Genomic DNA, 18,286 nt, shown 5'->3' with positions numbered 1-18,286 from the left:
GAACATTTCCTCTGAGGTTCTCAGTGCTGGTTACTAATTTGTTAGCAATTGGTTGAGAAATGGTTCCTCCTCCTTTGCCAAGAACATTTTCCAACATACCCCTCAAGTCTCTCAAGACTCCAGCTCCCTATTATCTCAAGATCGATGACAATGGACTCAGTTCAGATAAGCAAGCACAGTTGTAATATCTGTGCTTTCCACTCTGAGACTTGACCTCATTTCAGATAAACCACATGGATTGCAACTTAAAAAGCCAATTCCAAGTGTGCTGGCACCACTCCTCTCCCTGTGGGGAGCAACCAGCACAGGCCTCATTGTGTCTACATGTCTGATTTTCCTGTAGTCAGGTTTTCTGGGCTGGGCACTCGGACGCATGGGGCTTCATGGGTCTGAATGTGGCCTGAGGAAGCTGCAGTTCAGAGGAGCTGATGGAGCCTGGACATTAGCAGCTGGGCTCTGGCCTACTTGGGGAATCAGATACTTGCTCTTTTTATACCTCAATCACTACATTTAAATTGTACCTAATATGTGCCAGGTGATGTTCCAGGTGTTTTATAACATGTGAATTTAGCTCATCCTCAAAGTCACTCTATGAAGTAGATAATCTTATAGATGAGGAAACTGAGGTACAGAGAGGCTAATGAGCAACTTGCTCAAGATTGGAAAAGGGTGGAACTTACATCAGGCTATTAACCATTAACACGGTGTGATCTTCCTTACCCCATGATCTGGGACCCTAGGAGGGACACACAAGACTGTGTCTCTGAGATGGTAATAACCCTCACTAGTGGGTCTCATCTAACTAGTTGGCGCATGAATAGAGATCTTTCACATGACATCAAGGACAAGACTAAAGCCCGGTGTTAGAACTCACTGTGCATATTTAACCCTAGAGAGGACATGCTGTCAGCATCATGCTTCCAAATCCCACAAATAACGAGTTGTGTCTGTGTCATAATTGGCTCATTTATACCAGAACTACTTTTTGACACAGAGCCTTGTTTTCTTCATGTTCAGAAATAAAACCAACCTTATCTCTGGCCCCTCGACCACCTCAGAGGTTTGGGATTTCTTTCTTAATTGAGGCTTTACTTCCCGCTTCCCAGGAAGACAGACCTCTGGGCAACCTGTACCTCTCCCACTAACCCTTGCCAGCCCTCTGCCCACCGCCTTCCCGAAAGGAGAGTCCTAGGCCCTCTTTGGGGCTTCTTCCAGCATTTCACAACCCTAGCATTCCATTCGTGAAATTTATATCTGGCTTTTCCCAAGATGATCAGTTGAGAAAAGCCTCCTTAGGTTTGGCTGGCGCCTTCCTTCCCACTGCCTGCCCGGGTGAGTTTGCGAAGCATGGGAAGCATTGCCTTTGTGCCACTGAGGAGAGCCTGGTTTAGAGACTGCGCCTGCCAACACTTGTATGGACCTGGGGGGAAAAGTCACTGGGTATCTTCTCTGTCTGAGGTTGCTCCGGTACTGGGAAATTGCAACAGTGTCCCAGGCCTCCTCTTCCCTCTGCCAGTGACTCAGTGACTGGGTTGGGGGACCTTTCAGGAGCTCTGTGGGTCAGTACCCTCCCAGAGAGGGCAGGGCTCAGGTGCATGTGTATACACATGTGTTGGCGGAGAAAGTTCCTGACTGTGGAAAAATCTCTTAGTAATTGAAGCACCTTTAAAAAACAAACCAACCGTCCTTACTATCTGAGTTTCTCGGTTTTCTGGAATTGTACCAATAGCTTTTTTTTTTTAAATCCTCACCCAAGGATATTTTTTTATTTATCTTCGGATAGAGTGGGGGAGAGACAGAGAGAGAGAGAAATATGGACGTGAGAGAGACACATCGACTGGTTGACTCCCGAACGACCCCAACCAGGACCAGGGACGAACCGCAACCCAGGTACATGCCCTCGGCGGGAATCGAACCCGTGACTCATTGGTCTGCGGGCCAATGCTCTAATCGCTGAGCCAAACCCTCCAGGGTGTACCATAGCTTTTAAGGTTTGTGTTTTTTTTTTTTCTTTTTGTCTTAATTTCCCAGAATTAAGGTTTTGAATTCTGTTGTGATATTCTCAGCTGCACCCTCCCTGCAGCACACACACATGTACATACACATAGATTTCTCTCTACTTTTATGAGTGTCTCTGCTCCCATTTTGGGGGGGCTCTTGGATGGGGTGACTTTGCTGCCTGTCTTCCCGAATCTTGAATAGTTTGTGACCTGGCTAGAAAGTCATCATTTAGAGAAAATTGTGTTTTGTTTTGCTTATCCTTGAAGCCCATGAACATTAATTAGGAGAAGAAAATAGTTTGCATCCAGTGAATTGGGTGAAGGAAGGTGAGTTTCCATCTGGGAAAACAGCTGGGCTGTTGCCATCACCATTTGCATGCAGTGCTGTCTTCGGGAACCGTTCTAAGGGGTCTGTGGCATCAGTGCAGTGGCCAGCTCAGAGCCTGTATCTGTCACATTGGCTCCCCTCATCCTCCCACGCTGGAGAATACGGTTGTTTCCACAGGAGAGAAAACCCAGAAAGAAACAGGCCTACCGCAGACCAGAGAGTCCCAGGTTCAGTTCCTGCTAAGGGCATGTACCTCGGTTGAGGTTTGTCCCCGGGCCCTGTTGGGGTCGTGCAGGTGGCAACCAGTCGATGTGTCTCTCTCACATCAATGTTTCTCCCTCTCTCCTCCTCTTTCCTTCTCGCTCTATCTGAAGATAATTGCAGAAATGTCCTCGAGTGAGGATAAAACAAAAAAAAACAGGCCTTCTATCAGGGCCTCAGCCAGGCCCCACAGACCTGAGGAGGAAGGACCCAGGCCTCTGATTCACGTGCTGAGTCCCTGCCTTTATGTGCTTTTCTCAGAAATACACCTTTGAAAGGACAAAACAAGGGGCTCCAGAGCAGCTCCGACTCAGTGAATTTCTGTTTGAACTCTGTTCTCTGCTCCACTTCCCCAAAGAGATGAAGCCATGGCCATTGTTAACACCCCAGCCTGAGAGTTCATGGCCAGCATGTTGAATTCTCCACCCAGAATATATCCCCTCATTCTCAAGTTGCACAATCAGGAGTGTTTTTATTTCCCATCCTTGATATTCATTGTCACCCAACACTTGAGCAGTGAGTTACTTCTCCAGAGAAGGGAAAAGGAAGGCTTGAAGGTGAAAGCTGGAGAGAGGAAATGACTCAGTATCTCACCAAATGGAAAGCCAAGGGCTCTGGCTAGAGTGGGCTCCTTCAGGAAAGCAGGAAGCCTCTTTGCCCACTCAAGTCAGAGTGCAGGCTGAGGACGGAGGTCTTTGGTGCCCAGGGGGGTTGTTAGTTAAGGAATCCCATCCTTGGAATAGTCACAATGAAAAGACTGCTTTTTATCATTCGGTTATTGGTTTACCAATACCCTGCCTTTTATTCCTGGTTTTGTCCCCATCAGAGAATTTCTCAGAATGACTAGGTGATTGAGCCTTTTGCTTACAGTAATTACAGAGGTGAGCTAGTGCCCTCATACCATACCGTGTTCCAATCCCACCCTGAAGGCAGGCCTACAAGCAGTTTTTTCTCTGGAAAGTTCAGATCTTTTGTCAGCAGTCTGAAAGCAAAAGGAATAATCTCCCAGACTAGAGGCAGAATCCAGAGGTTGGGCTGGGCTCAGCAGGCCAAACCCACTTCACTTCTGAATAGTTGCCAAACCTGATGCCCTGGTCCCCGCTGCTGGGCATCCGCAAGGATAGGGCTCTAAGTTGTGTGGCTAGTGCATACATCACCACTGTCACGGGACTGGGGTTGTGGCTAAAAGGAGTCTTGGTGGTTAGGCTCCTCTCCTTTCCACGCCTGCTGCCATTGATAGAATATAACCAATACCCTTGGGCTGAAGTGGAAAAATTAAGACTTTTCAATCTGAAGAGACCAGGATAGAAGGGAAAATGGAAAAGGTCAGTCTGTAGAGTGTGGGTAGGGTGAACGGGCATGAACATTAATTAGGAGAAGAAAATAGTTTGCATTCAGTGATGCAGTACTAGAAATCAGGAGTCTTATCTTGACACTGGAAGGAAATAGTATTTTTGGATATGTAAAAAGTCACCTTATGCAGTAGGAAGTGTAAATATAGAATGTGTTATGTAGACAGGTGGTAAAGGAGAAATAAATGGAAAGATCTAGATCAATTCCTGAATTACCAGGGTGTGCCTCTAAGCTATCTCATAAACCACCCCTTGGTGCTCACAATACAGGAAGAATCCTAGGCTAGACAGGTTTTTGTGACCAAGCAGGCAGTGTTTATTGAGCATTACCATGTGCCAGGCCCTGTGGTTCATGGGCTGCTGTTGTCTCCGTTTTACAAATTAGGGCATGGAGGCTTAGCTGTATTATGCAGCTCATCTAGGGTCAGTAAACTGGGAATAAGTGTTAGAGCCAAGATTTGAACCTTGGATTGTTTGACTCCAGATCCAGGCCTCTTCATCACTGGATACTGCCTGTAAAAGTGTGGAGTTAGGTGCCTGCCAATTCCAAGGAAAAAATAACCGGAAAGAAGACCATGAAAGTCTACATACCAATTGCCCAGAGTAAATCTGTGTTTTAACTTGCCTGAAACCAAGGGGGTGGCAGGTTAGAGGGGACCATTTGGATGAGAGAAACATACTAAAAAATAAAGTAAAATCTGCTAGAGTATATGCTCCATCAAAATGAGTGGGGAAGACATATGAGGTACAAGAAATGGGATCCAACAAGAAAGAGACAAGGAGTCACCAGGGTGAAGGTAAAAGTGATCCCATGGTGACAGCTGTGCTATAAGAATGGAAGGCAACCAGTTCGGACTGCAGTAGTTTGAGAGATCCTCTGGAGAAATGTCTTTAAGAAGATATTATTGATAAATACTCAATGTATTTGAATGTCTTGGGAGAATCTGCAGACCACTGGTTTAGGATTGAATTAGTGGTAAACACAATGAAAACCAAGATAGTAAACCCAAGAAAAATAGAAAATTACACCAGCAAGGAAGAGTAATTATAGTATACTACATGGCTCAGTTGTAAATAGCATTTGGTATAGTATAATACTGTAAACACTTAATAATGATTCAAACAAAATTATAATATACTTATCTTGGGAAGATGGGAAGGGAGTTGGAAGGGTACTGAAAGCTCATCTTCCATAGTGGTACGTCAATAGATAAGGCCTGAAAAGGGAATACCTGGAAATAGAAATAAGGCATATTAGAAATATTGAGGAAAATACCAAAAGAAACAGCAAACAGAGGTGAAAGTGATTGTTCCTGAGGAGGGGGTAGTGGGAAGACTACTGACTATTACAATTAACCTTATAGAAAGAACTATTTCACTTTTTAAACTTTACAAAATATAGTAAGAAAAACAAGTCAAAGAAATGTTGTTATAGCAGCTATTATAGCTTGCCCTGCCCAGGAAAAAGAAAGGATGGCAGTTTTCAGGGGAAAAAGTCACAAAGTTGGCACCAAGGCAAGCCCTGGTCATGTAGAGGAACTTCAGCTTCCCTGGCATCGGGCTGAGAGCTGAAAGTGAGTAGTGTATAAAGGCCTCCTAAGAGTGTTTGGGGGTAAAGGAAATGATGAGGGACACTCGTCTGTGCACCTAACTCTGACCAACAAAGAGGTTGATGGAGTAGAAGTGACAGGGCCTTGGGAGAAAGCATCTTGGGCAGAGCTGAGTTCAGGAGTGAAACTGAGTTCAGGCCCTGTCAGCACTGCCTGGCCAGTCAGTGGTCTCCAGAGGGAGGGCCCCCACAGCGTTTTAGGGGTTTTTGTTGGGTGTTAAGTGAAAGGGGGTTCTAGAAGATGCTGACATATACAGAATGAAACCAGTTTGTTTACCTTCTATAGCCCTCCTCAGAGTCTTCAAAATGCCAACATTTTATGAGTCTCTAATCTGAGATGCAGCATATTACATTCAGCCCTCGCCACATCTGCTTTTTTAGAAGCTTCTCTTAAATTAAAATTCCATCAAATACCCTTTGGGAAGCCCTGCCCTGACTTCTAGGAAGCAGTTCTTTTAAGAGTTCAGGGGAAAAAATACATGTGTCTTCATGGCCTTGAAACCCCCAGAAGAAAGACCACTCAAAGGAATGGGAGCTTCTTAAGGAGAAATATGGTGGTTACATATTTAGCTGGTGTCAGGAATACCTGGGGATTTTGCCTCAGCCTTTTATTTGCTCACTGTGTGACGCTGGGTTAGTTCTTTGAGTCTTTGAGTTTCAGTTCATCTCTAAAATGGGAAAAATAGTAGGCTTGTTGTGGAAATAAAAGTATTTAAAGAATTTAGCATAGGAACTGCACCTTAGTCTGCACTCATTAAAAGGTACCTCTTATTATTTTTTGTTATCCTCACCTGAGGACATTTTTTGATATTTTGTTCAGATAAGAGTAGGAGCGGGAGAGAGAGAGAAACATCGATGTGAAAGGGACACATCGAGTGGTTGCCACCTGCACGACCCAACCAGGGCCGGGGACAAACCGCAACTGAGATACGTACCCTTAGCAGGAACCGAACCCGGGTCTCTCTGGACCGCAGGCGATGCTCTAACCGCTGAGCCAAACCGGCCAGGGCATAACGCAAATTTTTCGAAAAATTTGAGCAAATGCTGAAAGGAGAAGTATGTTATACCAGCATAGACTTTAAGGAACAGGATCAAAACAAAGCTGAAATTCAAGAACTGAGCCTTGCAAAAAAATGTTGTGACCAGTAAAAAGGACTTTAATTTTTGTGCTTATGTTTGAAATAAGAAGAATAAAAATGTAGGCCTCCTTTTTGGACAGATTCGAGTTAATCAGTGGCAGAAAGAAAGCAAAATGTACTCGAGTGGAGTGAGTCTATTATGCTTCCATGTCAAAAGGGAGTGTTATCAGACAGGAAGGTTATCACACAGGCATAAGAGGATTGAAGTCATGGTTTCAGATCTCCTGGTCCACATGTATTGTGTCCCAAAATCCCAGGTGAATTGGCAAGTGAGATTCATGAGGCTGATGTCAGAAATCTTTGAGAGAGTGGGAGAGGTGTTGGTAGACTGAAAGCACCCAGACGCTTCAAGATGCAAAAAGCATCTTGACTCTCTAGACAAGTGAACTTGGTGTCAACTCTCGGGAACAAATCTAGACTAGATTATTCAGCACTTAGGCCGTGAACACTTTTTAAGGGAAACAGCCCCGAGAATCAGCATGGACTCATGAACAGTCAAACCTGTCAGGCCCGTCTTCACCGCCTTTTTAGAAATAAGTTACCTATTTCTACCTGTTAGACAAAGGAAATACTGTAGACCTTATATAGGTGGGGTTTAGTAAAACATCTCAAGAATGTCTTCTGATATCATTGTTGGCAAGACAGAGAAATATCCACAGAGCATCCAAGAGGGTGAGGGGCTTGGTGATAGGATGGTTGGGTTGATTTATAATTGGTTGGGTGAGCGTACCCAGAGTTCTGATGTCAGTCTAGCAGCCTGTTTGCCTGGTCCTGTCCTGCTCACTGTTTAGTCAAAGCCTGGAATGAGAACATCAATGGCAGTTTATTAGTTTTGTCAGTAAGGTGAAGTCAGAAGGGAATGCTGATATGATATATGCCAGAGTCAGGTTTCAGAAATGCTTGAAACACTAGCCAGATAATGCGGAGTTCTGCTCTTAGCTCCAAATAATCCACAGGACCTACAAGATGGGGGTGAAGAGGTCTAAGTGCAGCCCATGGGAGAAAGCCTAAGGGAGAGTTTGCTGATGGGGAATGCAATATGAGCTGTTAGTGCGATAAGGTTGTAAGGAATAATAATTTGATGACAGTTTTAATAGAAATAAAATATCCCAGCCTGGCAGTTGTGGCTTAGTGGTTTGAGTGTCGTCCTGATTCAATGGACTAAGAGGTCCTGGTTCAATTCCCATTCAAGGAACATGCCTGGGTTGAGGGCTCAACCCCCAGTAGGGGGCGTGCAGGAGGCAGCTGATCAATGTTTCTCTTTCACATGGATGTTTCTCTCTTTCTCCCTTCCTTTCTCTCTAAAAAAATCAATTAAAAAAAATACACACACACAAATCAATTTTAAAAAATACACACACACACACACACACACACACACACAATCAATTAAAAAATACACACATATAGATAGATAGATATCTATATCCCCCAAACAAGAAAGCTCATAGTCCCTCTGTGATCTGCACTGCTCAGGCCACATTGTATATTTACTTCCACACATGACCTTTTACTTCTGAACATGACACTCTGACTTTACAAGCTATAGTGAATTCATAGGAGAGTAACATATGGATGGAAGATTCCAGAACCTTGTCTTAAAAATATACTGGAGCCTGGCCAGTGTGGCTCAGTGCTTGAGTGTCGACACATGCACCAAGAGGTCGCTGGTTTGATTCCTGGTCAGGGTACATGCCCAGGTTGTGGACCAAATCCCCATTGGGGGACATGCAGGAGGCGGCCAGTCGATGTTCTCTCTCATCGATGTTCTCTCTCATCAATGTTTCTGTCTTGTTCTCCCTCTCCCTTCCTCTCTCTCTAAAAATCAATAAAGAAAAAAATATATATATAGTTAAAGTTGGGGCACAAATTCTAGAAAAGAGAAACTGTTGATGGACAGTGAGAACAGCTTCAGGGATTTGAAAGGCTCTGGTGGAGGGTGGATTCAACTACTTCCGGGCAATTTGACGATCAGTAGATAAGAATTACAGGTAGGCCAATTGTGCTCTGTAGAAGGAAGGTGGCCCTGACTGTTCCTCCCTCCACAGAACAGAGGCCTCAAGGGTTTTCATTGGTCTGTAGTTGGGCCTTCCCAGGGCCTGCGATGTCTGCTCAGGGAGCCAGGAGCCCTTTCAAGCTCCATCTCAGAACTCCCCTCTCCCAAACTCGGCAGGACCTTTGTTCAGAAAGAGGGAATGATTTGGCCAGAGGCAGTTGGATTATGGGCCCAGGGTAAAGGCAAACAAGTCTGTATTAAGCTGTCAACTTTCTTGCAGGAGGAGCAGATAGACTTCTAGAGGCAGCTAGCTAACATCCTGTTAATGCATTCCAGATATATTTTGAGCACCTAATACATCCCAGACGCTGTTAGATGCTTAGCTTGGGTCATCTCATTTAATCCTATAAAGAAGGAGTATTGTTATTTATTTCTATCGAGAGGATATGGAAGCTTAGTGAGAAGTTAAGTCATTTGCCTGAACCAGTGCTATTAGCCACTCTGCCTCCTGGGGCAGTAAGTGATCCTTCATCCCCTTGCCCCATATCCCTAGTAGTTCCAGTGAGTGTGGACCATGCCTTCCTGGGAGCACTTCTCCCGTCCAACCCCCAACCTCTGTGTTCCCCTCCACTGGGAACAGAGGGAGAAGACAACCCAGCTGAAAAATTAGGCCATGCCAATGAGCACACTACTTATTTTTTTATGACTAAGATTAAGCTGACAACCATGCAAAACATTGCAAACCTGTGTCGGCTGCAGATTTAATACCTCACCCAGCCCACACAAATAATTCATGCTTCTGCATCGATGTCCAGAAAAAACAAATCAGCAAAAAGCTGGGCTCCTGCGTGTGTGTGGAGTAGCCGCATTTCCATTGAAGCAGCATGCGGGAAATACCCAAGCTCCAGGACTGCAGATCCAGCATTTTGCAATTTTTTTTTCTCTTAAAAGATTAAAGTACGTTTTCAAATGATTGAAGGTTGGTGGGAGGTGTAAATGTGGGCACTTGTCACATTAATTCTTCAGATGATTAAGTTCTTTTCCATTTCTTTAAAGCTGTTTGCAGTTGGGTTTGATGTCCTCGTTCAGGGTTGAGTGTGTTGTAGCAGTTACCAAGGTGACTTTAGCTGACTTTCAACAATTTATTTTTCCCTCCAGCTTGAGATGTCTCTAGTCCTGTGTGCTGTTGATTCTTCTCTCCCAGCCACCCACCCCCACCCCCTGTTGCTATTCATCAGCATTTTTGCCTGTGCCAGAGAGGCCAGGATCCTCCTTCTAGCAGGCCCTGAAGGCTCAGAGGCCCTGCCTGGCAGCCAGGCCGTGGCCCCTTTTGGGAGCATGATGGTGTATGTATGTGTGGACTGTTGTCAGAGATGGCACAGGGAAGTAACTGTCAGAGTCACGCCCTGGCTCTTCCACTTAAACTCACTCTGTGCCACCTCACCTCTCTGAGCTTCAGTTTCCGCATCTGTAAAAGTAGGGTTAACCGTGAATCTACACGGGTGCTTGATGTGAAGACCCGGAAAATCTATGGACTCCTTACTCTGGAGCAGAGTAGAAGCTCACCAAAGGAGAGCTGCTCTCTCCTGAGCCCTGCCCTTATCTGGGTGTCTGCTGAAAGGTGGTGTTTGGTGTAGCTCTCCTTTCCTGGGAAGGGAGGCAGAAGGCCTAGCAGCTGGGTATAAGGGAAAGAGCTGGTCAGAGGTACTAGGCTCCCACACCGGCCTGCCACAGACCAGTTCTGTGTCCTCAGACATGTGACTGGATCTATTTTATAAAGGAAAGAGGTAGATTAAACAACCTGAGTTTCCTTCCACTGCTGAAATTCTGTGACCCTCTTGGCCAGAGCATTTGTCTTCTTCTCGGGTCTTGTGAAAGGGTCTGTCAAAAGAGAAGCTAGAGCAAAGGGCAGTTTCAGAACTGGCTTTGGGAAACCAGAGGAAGGGAATGCTTTGTGAAAGAGCAGTCACGTACATCTGGGTGGGTCCACCCAGCTGGTGGGAAGGGTCCCCATTACCTCAGGGGCTTTTACAAACCAATGTCACCCTCCATCCTCTTGCCTGCTGACCTCACACCCTCCCTCTACGGGGGTTCTCTGCTTCTCAGGGTGCCTTACTGGCCACAGGCCCCAGGGCTCAGCCTTCCAGTATGTGAGGAGGTTGGTCCTGCCTTTCACTGGCTCTCTGCCTGTCCGGCCCAGACATCCTGGGTGGCTTTGGCCACTTGAATTATAAATAACTAGAGCTTCTCACCAGTATTTTGATGGACACTGGGGAATTGTTCTGAGACTCAAAACCCGAACCAGGATCCGGCCTTTTGAATGGGATCAGTGGGTAACCCTCATTTCTGGCTGAGTCAGATTTGAGACATTACAGTGAGGGCAGCTGAATTTGAAAAAGCAAATCTTAGATTGCAAAGAGACCCTGTGGCCTAGCTGTGGGACAATCGGTTGGTGGGAAACAGGACAGGAGGGAGTATGAGGCAACAGTGACAGCTCACTGCAGCCAAGGCCACCATCAAAAAGACTGATACAGGGCTTTGTGGCCCATCCAAGCTCACTGGTCTGACTACTGAGAGCCTGGTTTCCACCCCTGCCTGAGGATTGTATCATTTCCTGGTTAGACAAAGGACGTGGATGTCACTGCAGCTCCTGGCCATTAGCAAGAGTGTGCAAACTTAGAGCCTGCTCTGATATCACAGCCTTTTCAGGGTCAGCTGGAAGGAAGCTCTTGGTGCCATATCTCCTGGTTTTCTAGTATCCCAGCTGTGAGAACTCAGTCTGAGGCCCCAGAGCTTGGGAGGAAGGACCCCAGAAGCTCCTACTGCTATCATAGGGAAGAACAAATCTTTTTTTTTTTTTTTTTTTAATCCTCACCCGAGGACATTTTTCCATTTTTTGTTCAGGTAGAGTGGGAGGAAGAGAGAGGAACAGAGAGAGAGAAAAACATCGATGTGAAGGGACACATCGAGTGGTTGCCACCCGCACAACCGACCAGGGCCGGGGACAAACTGCAACCGAGGTACGTGCCCTTAGCGGGAACCGAACCCAGGTCTCTCAGGACCGCAGGCCGACGCTCTAACCGCTGAGCCAAACCGGCCAGGGCAAGAACAAATCATTTTGATATAAACATTTGTGTAGTGTGTCGGCCAAAGATGCGGGCTTTAGAAGCAGATCTACCTGTGACCACATTCCAGCTTCACACTCCCTGGCTGTGCAGCCGGGACAGGTTACTTACTCTCTCTGATCCTTGGTTCCTTATCTGTGAAAGGAGTAGAATAATACTGCCCACCTCATGGGGTGTTGTGATGTTGCTTGGCGAGTTCTTATGAATGGTAGCTGTTGTTATCATTGTCATCGTCACTGTTATTGCCATCTTGCTTCTTCCTGTGGTCAGAACCTGTTCCTGTGCTTGCTTCACAGGAGCCGAAAAGACAGCCTGGAAAGCGACAGCTCCACGGCCATTATTCCCCATGAGCTGATCCGCACAAGGCAACTCGAGAGCGTACATCTGAAATTCAACCAAGAGTCAGGAGCCCTCATTCCTCTCTGCCTAAGGTGAGAGTCCCACAGCACCCAACTTGGCCTTAAGGGGCCACCATGCCCATGCTCGCCGTTTCCCCCACACCTAGTTGGAGTTTGGGGCCCAGGGAGGGAGGAGAACTAGTCAGGCAGCTCCATGGGAGCCAGTGGGGGAGCCTGTGGACTCAGCCAGCGAGTAGCCCCAGTGTACTGAAGAACTCTCTTTTGTCCATAGAAGTGTTCCTCATCCCTGCTCCTTTAGGGAGAGGTTCCGTGACCTAGGGCGTCTCAGATGCCCCTGCTCTCCCCCAAACCCAGAATTAGGGGTGGCAGGGTCCCCATAGCACTGGAGTAGTAGGCCAGGGGCTCTGGTGGATTGGGCTCTGCTTTCTCTTGCTTGCTGCTTTTCCCATGCAAAACACTCAGTTCTTCAAACTCAATGGCCAGCCCAGCAGACTCCTTCAGGGACCAGAAAGCCCAGCTGTGTCCCTTCTGCTACTGTCCACAGTGCCAAAAACCCAGCCCTGTGTCCAGAATTCAGCTCTCTCCTTGGGGATGCTGCATTGGGCTGAATCTGTTGCAGCTGGCTTCCGCCACAGCTCTCAGGGGTTCCAACCTCATTTTATTGCAGGAGAGACAATAAGAATAACTCGAAACTCAGACAACAGTGACAAGGAAGAAAGGGCAGGGGAAGAATGACCCCAGAAGCTCCTGCTGCTGTCATAGGGAAGAACAAGTCACTGTGACATAAATGTTTATATAGAGTGTTGGCCAAAGATGAGGGCTTTAGAACCAGATCTGCACTGGTTTGGACCCTCCACACTGTCCCTAGAGCCTGGAGAAGGAGCTTGGATAGTGACCAGCCTTGGCCAGCCACCCTGGTTAGCAGGGCAAAGATAGCTGCTAGTCAGGATGAATGGTGGCTGGCAGGGACACACATGCACACGCACACGCACACACAAACACTGCCAGAACCCCAGCCATTTTCTCCCCAGCTTCCTCCCTGAGCCAGGCTCAAGGGCTTTTAGACTAGGAAAGGGTTAATCTGGGGAGCCTGAGAAAGCAAAGAGCAGCTTTGCTTCCTTTGCTGACTGGCATCTCTGCCCTACTCCTTGCTCCTGCCTGCCCTTCCCCCAGACGTATTTCCAGACTGGGGATTAACAGTAACTTCTTGTGGCTCTCTCAGAGTGACCCCACTTAGCTTCAGCTTTTCTTTCTTTCTCTCTTTCTTAGGATATACTTGTCACCTTGGGGCTAGTCATTTAAATCTTGTGGAAGGATGCATAAGAGGTGGAAGATTCTGGGCACAGGGTTTGTGCTGTGAAGGACCTCCACCAGCATCCAGGAGTGTGGGAAATTAGGAACTACTTTACCCCCATCCTCTAAACACAGGGGCTACGATTCCTTCCCCCACCTTAGCTCTGGACATGACCTTAGGCACATTGCTAACTGCCCTCTCTGACCTCACCAGGACATGAAGGAGATGGACTCGATGACCCCTGCAGGCCCTTTCAGTGCTGATCTAGTGTATCTGCTAGTTTTGAGCACTTTGGAAGAAATGCCAGGAGAGAAATCATGAGAGGCCTGTCTTGGAAGGTGTTGAAGTGAACATGTTTAGTTATAGTCCCCTGTTAGTGGACCATTGGGCAATCAGGAGGGTATTTGCCAGGCATCCTGTCCCGGGGAGCATAGTCCCCAGAGTCCCTGAGCCTCGGCCAGGCCTGCTGCTCACTGTCTCCATGTTCCCACCCCCAGGGGCAGGCTCCTGCATGGACGGCACTTTACATATAAAAGTATCACAGGTGACATGGCCATCACATTCGTCTCCACGGGAGTGGAAGGCGCCTTTGCCACTGAGGAGCACCCTTACGCAGCTCATGGACCCTGGTTACAAGTGAGAAGGCTCTTTTTCTTCTTCCCACCTCCTTTACATAGGCTCTTCCCCACCGTCCCCTTCCTCTCCTCCCTTGGCAGCTCTTGGTGGCTCCCTTCCTCAGGGCTGGTTATGAGAAGCCAAGTAGACTGTGGCTGCTGCTGCCCATCCTGTCAGCTTCAGGAGCACTTCCTGGCCTCTCCTCTATCACTTGAGACACAAGCAATAACTCTCTAGGCCCTGGCCATTGGTAGTTCTGTTTGCCATGGAAATCCATGTTTGAGGAATGTGTCACGTTCTGCACCCTGGGGAAACCAAGGGTGAAACAGAATGGGAGAGCTTATGGAGGCCATTCTGGAATGCCTATGGAAATCCCACCAGAATTCCTAGAAAGTGGGCATGTGGACCTGGGGCTGGGATGGGCAGGCCTCAGCAGGCAGAGCTTCCCCCGCCCCTTATCTAGTGGCTCTCCCATTCCTCCTGATGGAGACCCAGCTTCTTTGCACAGAAACCTGCTGGCTTGTCCAGAACACTTTGTTCTGGCTGGAGCACAGCTTCAGAGCCACTGCCAAGTGGGGTGCTGGGGCCTGAAAGCCATAGACCTCCTTGCAGGCCTCATAGGTGCTTGGGCCTGGTCCAGCACACTCCTAGATGTATTAGAGGAGCAACATCCTTTTTTGTTTGTTTGTTTGTTTGATTGTTTGTGGTGCGGGAGGAGGGACACTCTGTTTACCTCTCTCAGGAGTATCAAGAAAGGGAATTTGACCCTAATCCAAAAGGTGACCTGCCTTGTTGAGGGGTGGGGAGGGTGGCGCAGGAGATTACAGTAGAGGGGAAGAGAGTTGTGTGGGTTTAACACAATCTGGTGCGGGGGTCTGTGAAGCATATATACTATTGATGCAGGCATGCTTTCTGTCTGCATGTATGTGTTGTCTTGCAGCTGATTTTCTCCTCCTTTAGGCCAGTACTCCTTCCCCCTCCCCCGAAGATACTAACCCTTAATTAAAACAAACAGCAAACAAAGGATACCAACCACACTCCCCAGATTCAGCCAAGGTAGAAATGGAAGCTGGTGCTTTAGGGATATTGTGTTCCATAAATTATCTTGCTTTTTTCCACTGTTGTTATTACATTGTTTCATAACAAAATTACTTTGAACCATAAAGTTATAAATACATTTTAAAAGTCCCTCTTGGTAACATTAGATTTCTGTCCATGTGGTGTTGGTAGTTGCTGTAGCAAAAGCTTGAAGTGAAACATTTGAAATTAGCTTAGTACAAGTGGAAAGGGCCTCCCCAACCCACCCCCAGCAGGCTCCCTCTGTGGACAGAGGTAGGGACCAGGCCTCTTACCTGGGCAGAGCTAGTAAAGAGGAAGAAAGTGGGGACTGTGTCGGAGACCCCAGTCCTTAAGAGTTCACAGGACATCATTCCCAGTAGATGCCCAAGTGCTGACAGGTCTCAGCAGCAGTGTCCTCAGATAACATTTGTGTGTGTTGAAGGTTCAAGCACATGTTCTTGGGAAAGTAGGGACTTGGGTCTCCCAAAACTCAAGAAGAAATTTGCCCCACCCCCCCAATCCCCGCCTCCCCACTGTTACATTTTACATCCTCAACTCTGAACCTCTTTCTCCAGTCCCACCTCCCCCTTGGAACATCTTGACCTGAGGAAGGGGGTGGTCAGCATCTCCAGTTCTCAGAAGCCTGGGGACCTTGCCTCCCCCACCCCCAGGACTCAGCAGATGCCATGTTGCTCCTCTGTTCCCCCAAAGTTCTGGACCCAACCCCAGTTCCCAAGCTTCTTATCCCTGGCTGCTGGCATTTGAGTCCACCTCCACTTCCCCTCGCTTCGCCAGCAGCCCCTCAGTGAGCTTGAGCGGTAGGGCGCTGCTGACTCCCATGCACATGGTCCCCTCCCATGCACTGTTGCCTGGGGAACCGGGAGCAGTGGGAACCAGCTGCTGGCTTCGGCATGTTTCAATAAAGTTGCTGTGCTGAGAGCTGCTTAATCAAAGGCCTGTGTTATGGGCTCATTAGTGTGGTCCACCACAGGGGCCAAGTCACAGGGGAGCTCCCAGGAAAGCTGGCTGGGGCCCCACTCCCCAAGCATGCACCCTCACTTACCAAGGGGTTTCTCAGGCCCTTTCCAACAAGTCCTGAGAAACCCTCTGCCCTGCCCCCAGCCAGTCCTCAGCTGTACGACCAACACCCACACCAGTCCTCCTCCCCGCCCCCAAAGCAGTCAGCATTTTCTGCAATTGACTGCCAGCCTGCTTTCCCTTTAGGGTCTTGCTACTGTGGTCACAGGCAGCTCACTAGCTTGTGGGAACCTGGGCATGTAATTACTTGTGGGCCTCTAGGTCTCCTTCTGGGGCTAGCTGTCTCCCTGGGAGTCTGCAGGACCTCCTACAGGCCTGGGATTAGGCTTGTCACCAGTGAGAGCAAGAGACCCAGACTTCTGTTTTCTTGGCTGCTGCTTGAACCACCCTGTTGGTCCCAGCTGAATCGGGAGGGGCTGGGATGACTTTCTTGCATCAGCCTTCAACAGTCTTGGAAGCCCTCATTCCCAGCCCTGGCACCTTGTTCTGGCTGCCAGCCCAGGCCTGTTATCTCTTGGGGAAACGGCATGGCAATGACACCCCACATGGGAGGAGGGTGACAAAGGAGAGGCTAAGAAAAAAAGGCAAAAGATGAGGGAATCTGGGCCCTTTCTGGAGCTTGTGGAGTGTCCCCAGACAGGCCTCCACACTCTCCTACTGCTGGGCCTGCACCTGTTCTCCATGTGTCTTTTCTCCCTGTCTCTCTTCACCCTAGGAAAGTCAAGGCCACCGGCAACCCCAGGGTGAGCACAGTGTGGACACACTCTGTTTCCCGGAGGAACTGGAGAGACAGGAATCCTGCTCCAATTCCATAGGTTTCTCTATTTCCAGAGGTTGACACCTTTATTCCCTCTGCCCTACCATCTGCTGTTTTCATCCTCACTGAGATGGTAAAGCCTATCAGTCACCTCTGGAGCTTTGCATGCAGGTCTTCAGACTGAGGGAGGCTTGCCAGCATCCTTTCCTGCATACCTTCCCTCAGCATTCCTTATCCCAGTGGCTTAAACAAGCCCTCTCCCTTGAGTCTATCATCACCATGCTGTTAGTGCTGTGAGCGGGAGCCCAGCCCAGAGCTAAGTCATTCATCCGTCCCTAGTCAGGATTGATCTGAAGTGGGAGAAGTAGGCCCCAGAGGTTATATAGAGGTCACATCACCAAATATGAGAATATTATTTTTAAGCCCAGCAATGCTTTCTCAGCTGTGTGGTGTCTGACAGCTCACTCAGGTGGAGCTCCCATTCCCAGCCATCACCTACCAGCCCTGATGGGAGGCCCCAGGCTTGGGAGAAGACACCTAGCAGCTATTCAAAGTGGACTCCACACTCCAAGCCAGGTTTCAGGACTCACTGCTGGCTTCTCCTCCTCTGACTCACCATTGTCCTAAGGACAAGCCCCTGCCCTCTCTTGTCCCTATTCACTCACTTAGATGTTGTGTGAAAGACACTTAGCAATCCCTGACCCAGGTCCTGGGCAGCTCCTCTTCAGTGCCTCTACTGTTCTCCCTCCACTGGTGAACCTGGCCACAACCTGTTCTCCCTGGAAGCCTTTGTTTGGGCTGTCATGGTGACATTGTCCAGGGGTACGCTCATTAGGGTTTAAATCCCAGCACTGTGCTTGGGGAAATACACCACCTTCCCTTTCAGGCGATGACTGTGATGGCCTGCTGTGCCCTCACCAGCCAACAGCCAGAGCAGGAGGAGTCTGAGCCTGCTCCTGACCACCAAAGCCAACGTCTCACCACCCACCGAGAATAGGAAATGAGTGAGGCCTCGCTGTGCTACCACCACCGCGGCCCTACCTGCCACACACACCTCTGCCCCTGAGCCTAGAGTCTCCAGGCTGTTTTCTGGCTTGTGCTGGCCTGTTGGGGTGAGGGGGACACAGACTGGACTGCCTCCTCATCCCTGCTTCCCCCACTGCCATCGTGGGTGCCAGAGCAGCTCCTTGGCAGGCCCTACCCTGTAAACAACACATTTCCTTCCCTCAGAGAAGGAAAGAGAGGGAAAAAGAAAGCCAAACTTGTTGGGAAGCAAGAACAATGCGTCAACATGAAATGCAAACAAGGCCCTGGACAAAGTGTGGATTGTCATACCAAGGGGAAGGAGTGGGCA

At 48.3% G+C, this 18,286-nt stretch overlaps 1 protein-coding gene across 2 annotated transcripts in view; it reads left to right on the top strand.

Moving 5' to 3' along the window:
• SUFU (SUFU negative regulator of hedgehog signaling) overlaps window positions 1–18,286 on the top strand; it is a 111,453-nt gene that overhangs the window by 82,503 nt on the left and 10,664 nt on the right. For both annotated transcript variants that reach the window (XM_036265259.1, XM_036265260.1), the window contains exons 9-10: window positions 12,107–12,241; window positions 13,961–14,099. In XM_036265259.1, the coding sequence (XP_036121152.1) occupies window positions 12,107–12,241; window positions 13,961–14,099 (274 nt within the window). The remainder of the gene's footprint in view (window positions 1–12,106; window positions 12,242–13,960; window positions 14,100–18,286) is intronic.

The sequence above is a fragment of the Molossus molossus genome, unplaced genomic scaffold (assembly GCF_014108415.1).
Source record: "Molossus molossus isolate mMolMol1 unplaced genomic scaffold, mMolMol1.p scaffold_m16_p_17, whole genome shotgun sequence".
NCBI classification, from domain to species: Eukaryota; Metazoa; Chordata; class Mammalia; order Chiroptera; family Molossidae; genus Molossus; species Molossus molossus.
The sequence above is the reverse complement of the archived record's forward strand: the minus strand, read 5'-3'. Positions and strand labels throughout refer to the sequence as shown.